This window comes from Octopus bimaculoides, chromosome 10 (assembly GCF_001194135.2).
Source record: "Octopus bimaculoides isolate UCB-OBI-ISO-001 chromosome 10, ASM119413v2, whole genome shotgun sequence".
In the NCBI taxonomy this organism is placed as follows: Eukaryota; Metazoa; Mollusca; class Cephalopoda; order Octopoda; family Octopodidae; genus Octopus; species Octopus bimaculoides.
This window is the reverse complement of record NC_068990.1, coordinates 30,245,364-30,252,980: the sequence shown is the minus strand read 5'-3', so window position 1 is coordinate 30,252,980 and position 7,617 is coordinate 30,245,364. Positions and strand designations below refer to the sequence as shown.

At 37.5% G+C, this 7,617-nt stretch overlaps 1 protein-coding gene across 2 annotated transcripts in view; it reads right to left on the bottom strand.

Annotated features, from left to right (window-relative positions):
• Positions 1-6,946, bottom strand: part of LOC106868198 (methionine--tRNA ligase, mitochondrial) — a 30,350-nt gene extending 23,404 nt beyond the window's left edge. Inside the window, exons 1-3 of one of the 2 annotated variants that reach the window (XM_014913361.2) lie at positions 6,749-6,946; positions 3,193-3,308; positions 1,893-1,964 (exon numbers count right to left, since the gene is read on the bottom strand). In XM_014913361.2, the coding sequence (XP_014768847.1) occupies positions 1,893-1,964; positions 3,193-3,308; positions 6,749-6,878 (318 nt within the window). In that variant the 5' untranslated portion in view covers positions 6,879-6,946. Of the gene's footprint in view, positions 1-1,892; positions 1,965-3,192; positions 3,309-5,424; positions 5,765-6,748 lie in introns of those variants that run through there. The other variant, XM_014913362.2, reaches the window with a different exon arrangement.
• Between the last annotated feature and the right edge of the window lie 671 nt (positions 6,947-7,617).

The following is a 7,617-nucleotide window of genomic DNA, read 5'->3' as shown; positions in this document are numbered from 1 at the left end:
TACAGACAAACAGATAAGAAATAATTAAGATTCAGTTGAATTAAGTACTTAAGTTGAGGCACCAAGTCAGTCCAGTATTATCTGCACAGCACAAAGGTGAATAAAATCAAAATAAGCAACAGGATATCAAATAGTGATGCAGTACAACCATTTCAAACTGCTCCATTTAATTGAACAATGCAATCATTACATCAATTTAAATGTAGTGCTATCTTCTGCACAAATAAATAAATAGAATTTTAACTAGTAGGACACATTAATATAATTTTGCTCAAATATTTTAACTGAGCAAGAAGATTTAATAAATTCATGTTGTTGCTATTGTAGTCTATTCTTAGCTACAATAGTGACAACATGAGTTTCTTCCATCTTTTTGCTCAGTTAAAATATTTGAACAAAATTAAATTAATGTGTCCTACTTGTTAAAATTCTATTTATTTATTTGTGCAGCTGAAGATGGCATTGCATTTAAATTGATGAAATGATTGCACCGTTCAATTAAATGGAGCAGTTTGTAACGGTCGTACTGCATCACTATTTGATATCCTGTTGCTTATTTTGATAATACCAATTATGTGTCAAGATAACCTTGCAATCATTTGAAAGTACTTGAACAAATGCAATCATCCTCCTCATCAATCATCATCAACATCTTCCTCATCATCAATCATCATTTTAGCATCTATTTTTCTGTGCTTGCATTGGTTGGATGGAATTCATTTAGGCAGATATTCTCCAGCCAGGTTCCCTTCTTGTCAACCAATCTTCACCTGTTTCCCAGAAAGGTGACGAGACATGCGGTTCACAGGAGAGAGAGAGGCGGGGCGATGATGCACAACAGCTTAACAATGTCCAATGACCAATATGATCAAAACTTCGCCTCGGGTTAATCTGGTTTCATCTGTGGACAAGGTACGTAACTCTGTTTGCCTTCACACATAACTCTGTCAAAAGAGAAAGGCTTACTGTGCTGTAAAATAATCCTTTCTACTGTAGGCACAAAGCCTGAAATTTGGTGGGAGGGGGAGGGGGCAGTTGATTAGATCGACTCCAGTATGCAACTGGTACTTAATTTAACAACCACGAGAGAATAAAAGGCAAAGTCGACTTTGGCGGAATTTGAAGTCAGAACATAAAGACAGACGACTGTGCATTAAAATAATGTTCAGAGTTGCACTGTTCGTTGGCATTTGACTCTTTGCCAACCATGGCAGCCACCAGTGATTTAATATACCAATGGTAATTATCTTTTTATGACGCTTCATATCAAATGACCTCATCACATTTTTGTAATGTTTGATGTTGAATAAAGACTCACCTCTTTAATGTTTTTATAAAACATTTTATCGTTCTTTTTTTTTATTTTAAAGAAAGCTGATTCCATCCACTTCATCAATGTCCATACAATGAATTGTCTTGCACAAAAATTTCAGATATGATCTTCTTCAGTATTACTTTTTTGCTTGTTTCATTCATTAGAGGACAGCCATACTGGAGCACTGCCTAGTATGGTAGTGCTCCAGCATGGCCCCAGTGCATCAGCTTCTTTTGCTGAACCTGCCAAGTTATGAAGATGTAAACAAACCAACATTGGTTGTCAAACAGTGATGAGGGACACATACACACTCACACATATAGGACAGGTGTCGCACAGTTTTGGTCTACCAAAGTCATTCGCCAGGTATTGGTTGGCCAGGGGCTCTTGTAGAAGACAGTTGCTAAAGGTGCTGTGCAGAGGGATTGAACCTGAAACCATGTGGTTGTTAAGTGAACATCTTTATACAGCCACGCCTCTAATTATACTCAAATTCGTAACAGACCTTTGATAAACGAAGTTGACATTGCAGAACAGTCTCATTCCCAAAAATGCTAAATAGAAATACAAGACTTACTTTAAATAGTTTGGAATTTTCTGATGTGTATTCTGCTGGAGATTTCTTGGCATTGTTAGCTGCTACTTGAATCTGTTGAATAATAATAATAATAATAATAATAATAATAAAGAAACAATAAGAAGTGTGTGACTGTTATCAAACGAACACTATTTCGACATCCTGTGTGTCTTCCACAAGTTCACAATAAACATCTCAATTTATTCATTTTGGTAAAAGGACTAACATCAATCCTTTAAATAATAATAATAATAACAATGATGATGATGATAATTTTGTAGGCCTTTCCTATTCAAGCAGACAAGAAATTAGAAAATAATAGACCAGATATAATGATTGTAGATAAAAAGCAAAGCTGCTTACTTATCAACTCATCATGTCCATTTGATTCCAGGATCGTAAAGAAAGAAGAAAAACAAAAAAGAAAACAAAACATACAAATCATTAAAACTTGAAATAGGAAGAATTTGGAGTATGAGAACTGTAAAGGTCGTACCTATAATAATTGGTATGTTGGGAAGAGTAAGCAAAGATATAGAAAAATGGCTGCAGGAGATTGAAATGGAAAGCCCGGTAGAGCTCCTACAGGAAATTTGTTTCTAAGGGAGAACAAGAATTATGAGGAGGGTTCTAAGCACTTGAAAGGCTGCTGAAAACTTGTGCATACTTAAGGTTACATGTAGTAACCTGCTACTTACATAAATCCTACCAAGAATAAAACTGAGCCTGAGCTGAACCAAAATAATAATAATAATAAATATCCTTCTCAATTTGTTCTGGTAATTGATAAGACAAAATTAGTGAACTTCTTAGCAATTACCATTACTGTGTTGTTGAAGACTGGGTCTTTGGATTCCCTTGTACCATATTTCTTGCATTTGAGTTTGGAAGGTAAAAGCAGTTTCCTTTCTACCAGAAGGTGAAGATGACATTGCAACTGATCAGTGCTAACCATTTCCAATTCTTGCTAATTAACCCTTTCGCATTCAGATTATTCTATTTATTCCCATGGTTTTTAATGAATCATGCAATTATCCCATATCTTTAATATTTCAATGATGTGATTGTTTACTTTTAGAATGTGTGTATGTAAGTATACATACATATATGTATGTATGGATATATATATATATATATATATATATATATGTGCATACATATATGTAAAGACATACATTCATAAACACGCACACATGTCGATCAGTTTGATCCAAGTTGATCTGAAATGAACAAAACGAATGTTATGTAAAGAAAAAAAAATGTGAGATTGACAAAATAATTTCGTTATAGAATGGGTTACCTTTTGGCCATGTTCATCTGTCCCTGTGGCAAATAACACTTCATGTCCCCTAAACCTGTGCCATCGGGCTATAGCATCAGATAAGACAGCAGTGTACAAGTGACCGATATGGGGAGCTGAAGACATAAAATAAAGACTTTGTAACTGTAAGACTTTGCTGATTGTTAAAATGTATTGTAACATAATGTGTGTGTGTGTGAGACTTGTAATATACAGTTTTATGAATGGAAGCTGCAAGTGAATTGGGTATGAAACCAATATATGGATTAATATTAAAAAACCAGAGTGAGAGAGAGAGATAGTAATGGTTAGGATGTATATGCAAGCTGTAGACCTTTACAAAGCTAAAGCTTGGCCATGGCTCCTCTAACATTATCTGGGTGAGAGAGAGAACTCTCTCCCTGATCTTCTTCCTACCTTGTACAGTTTGGTGAACTGAAGTATGAAGAATTAAGTAACCAACCAAAAGATACAGTAGAACATTGAATGCAGATACTGCACTTGTATACTTTATTATCGGAGTCACTTCTTCATTTTGTTCCTACACACAGTAAATTGCAAAGGTTAAACATCCAGTATTTAATAACAGTTTTGAGGTGTGTACACACATACACATTCTCAGGGTTGCCTTAAAACATAAGCACACTGGACAGTTGCCTAGGGGCCCAAGGCCCACTTCTAATCTATGTCAGTTGTGGCTTACTGTCAATAAATAAACATTATAGGGTTCAATGCATTGATTTGTTTGAGGGCCTAGTGTTAAGATGTCCCACACACACAGAATGTTAGTGTGCCAGGAAGACAACAGTATGCTAATGTGAGCTTCACTTGAACATTGGAAAAGATTAGCAACTGATCATTGTTGAAGTATTTCCTGCTTCTAAAGAAAGATTTTTGTAATTTTGATGGGATTTCAACGTTATGTGTATGGGATGTGCAGAGACTGTGGGGGTAACATTTGTAGGGTTTTAGATGTACAACAATCATAAATAGAAAATGTAAGGAACAAGACTGTTTCTTAGACGTGTAATGGAGGGTCAGTCTTTGTATTGTCCGAAAGATGCAAGGTTGTCATAAAAGATGAGCTCACAGTATCTGTTCGTGAATTCAGTATATGTCTAGCATGAGGTACTTAGGTTGCGTGTGAATGATGCTCGTGTACAAGAGATTAAGCCGGTAACAAGGTATAGTGTTATCTGGGCACTGTCATGCTATTAGCTGTCAAAAGTGAAAGTGCTCACTGCTAGTGAAGTATCTGTCTGTCTGCCTGTCTGCATGCCTGTTGCTGGCCTGTCGATTCTTTGGCTACTGACAGCTAATACCATGACTGGCCGGAGCGAGCTATATGTCTGTCTGTCTGTCTCTCTCTCTCTCTATCTATCTATCTATTACTCGAAAGTTCGCGCGTCCGCGCTAGCTAGTCGTGAGTGGTCGATCCTATTATTTTAAAATTTCAAACTTCATTTGTTCTTTATTTTGATAAATTCTCTCTGTTGAAAATTATATTTTTATATTTTAAATAATTTGCAATTTCAGGAAATATGTTTTTATATTAAATTTGTGTTTTCTACTCACGACTAGCTAGCGCGGACGCGCGAACTTTCGAGTAATAGATAGATAGATAGATAGAGAGAGAGACAGACAGACATATAGCTCGCTCAGGCCAGTCATGGTATTAGCTGTCAGTAGCCAAAGAATCGACAGGCCAGCAACAGGCATGCAGGCAGACAGACAGATACTTCACTAGCAGGCAGTGAGCACTTTCACTTCTGACGGCTAATAGCATGACAGTGCCGTTATCTGTAGTAATGCTGGTTTTGTTAGAAGTGATGATTCGACTTCGCCAGTGAGCATTCAGTAATTCGACTAAATGAATATTTACTCATAAATTTAATATGTAAACGGTTGAGTATTCCATAGAGACACATGTATAGTGTGGAATCAGCAGGACACAGTTTAACATGGCTAAACCTTGGAAATACAAGGGCGACCAGGGAGAAAAGGAGCGGCAGGAGAGAACCAGAATTGGACAGGTGCTTTTCTCGATGTTAGAAATGTTGCTTTTTTTTTGTTTTGAGGATGGTGGTGGATACAGTGTTAACATGGAACTGGCGTAAACATTTGTCGTAGAGATAAATTGAAGAGATTATGCACGGGTTAATCATAAATCGCCGAGAATCACCAATGCTCGCAGTATAAACAAGACAAACTGTCCCAAGAAAGATTACGTACCTGCATTTACGTAAAATATGGGTGTAGTGATAAAATAAGGCTTGTTTTGCTGATAACAGTAGCGAACATTTCGCAATAATACAGGCAGCCGGTACAGGTAACATGAACATCGGATAAGCATGGTGAATATAAACTAAAGGTGACTTTAGTTTAATTAATTAGTTGTTGTTAGGAGCCAAACTTAAACACTGGTATATGTAACAGGGGAACGAGAGAAAGCTTAACATTGTTATTTATAAATGTATGAAACATAAATATGTGTTTATAAATATATATTTTTAAGAAGAGAGCGAGAGACGGAATACAAGAACTTGTCTCTGACAAAGTCACATTGGAGTCATTTCCCTTGTTTCAGTAACCGGTGTAAATGAAAATATCTCCCTGAGGAAAAATACTCACCTGATAGAGCAAAATTCTTCTCACTACTCTCGTTTCTAGCTTATTTACTAATTTTATTGTGGAGGCGCAATGGCCTAGTAGTTAGGGCAGCGGACTCGCGGTTTCGATTCCCAGACTGGGCGTTGTGTGTGTTTATTGAGCGAAAACACTTAAAGCTCCACATGGCTCCGGCAGGGGATGATGGCGAACCCTGCTGTACTCTTTCAACACAACTTTCTCTCACTCTTACTTCCTGTTTCTGTTGTGCCTGTGATTCAAAGGGTCAGCCTTGTCACACTGTGTCACGCTGAATATCCCCGAGAACTACGTTAAGGGTGCACGTGTCTGTAGAGTGCTCAGCCACTTGTACGTTAATTTCACGAGCAGGCTGTTCCTTTGATCGGATCAACTGGAACCCTCGACGTCGTAAGCGACGGAGTGCCAACTAACTAACTAATTTTATTAATATCCAGCCCTCCCTCCCCAACCAGGTTTTATTTTCCCCTTTCTCTCTCTTTTTTTTATGTATGTGTATGTCAGGAGATTAGATCTCAAATCGTACGCGCAGATATCGTCTATAATTAAGAAGTTTGCTTCGGAATCATGTAGTCGGTAATTTAATTGTAGTGTGTCTTGGGCGATTGTCTTCTATCATTAGTTGTGAGTAATTGTCAGTTGGAGCTTCCACATCGATAATACAGTCGATAAATATAGCAGAATGAGATTCTCAAAACTTTCTTCACCTGAGATACACTTTACATCATCCTTCTACAATCTTTGCTTGGTTTAACCTAAACTAGAATACTGTTGATACTCTTTCTTTATATGGTCTCCCCATACCAAACAAAATAGTTCGAAAACTGAGCTACACAGATGATATGAACATAAATAGGGTAAAGATCCAAATATAGAAATAAAATAAAGGAAAATAAACGATATGACAGACCTTGATTAATGTCTGAGTTCGGCTCAACAAGTTTGGACAATTTATTCCATCGAATGCCGCCGTCAATATCGTTTGTACAATGTGGAAACGTCAGCCTTTTGTAAGAGTGAGATATGGTGCCCCAAAACATAGCTAAGACTTCGCCTTTAGGTGGTGTTATTTAGCTAGGGGAGATTTGGACCAATACTGAACAAAGATTAAATCCAACGTAGTTCCTACAACATTCCAATTGATAGATATCAACAGTTTAAAAACAAAGCAATTGAGTTCGATCAAGGTTTTTTTTTTAATATATATATATAGTTTGGAATTACTTGTCTCAGAGACAGTCCCTTTTATAGACTCTCGTCGTCTCTAACGATTTGACGACCTAATCTTCAAGGAACTCAAATGCTTGGTCAATGTCAGACTCTCGCGACCAGGATGCTTTGCCCAAACGGTTTGGGAGCACTAGGTCTCTGTAAGTGTTCCTCTCTGTCTCTTCCCCGTTTTCTTTCTTTCATCAATGCTTGCTATCCTCTAGCAGGCAACATCCTCTCCTTTCCAAACGGAGACAGACAATCTGCACTCAGGTGTTACATTCAACTCTCTCTCTTTGATCAATCTGATCAATTTTTAAGATGTCACCTATTTTTCGCAAGAGCGAAATTCTCGGGGGATTGCATTGATGCCCTGCCTGTGACCAACAGTGGCACTTGACTCAGTCTGAATGAGCTGCACATCACTATTACACTCAGAATGGGAGCCAACGTCTGTGGGGAACTGAGTTACCGACGTGGTAGGCCGCTCGACTCCACAGGCCTTGCAAATTATTTTATTTTGCTGAAAATAGCTTGAAACCTTGGTTCAGGAAATAGACGGTAAATGTT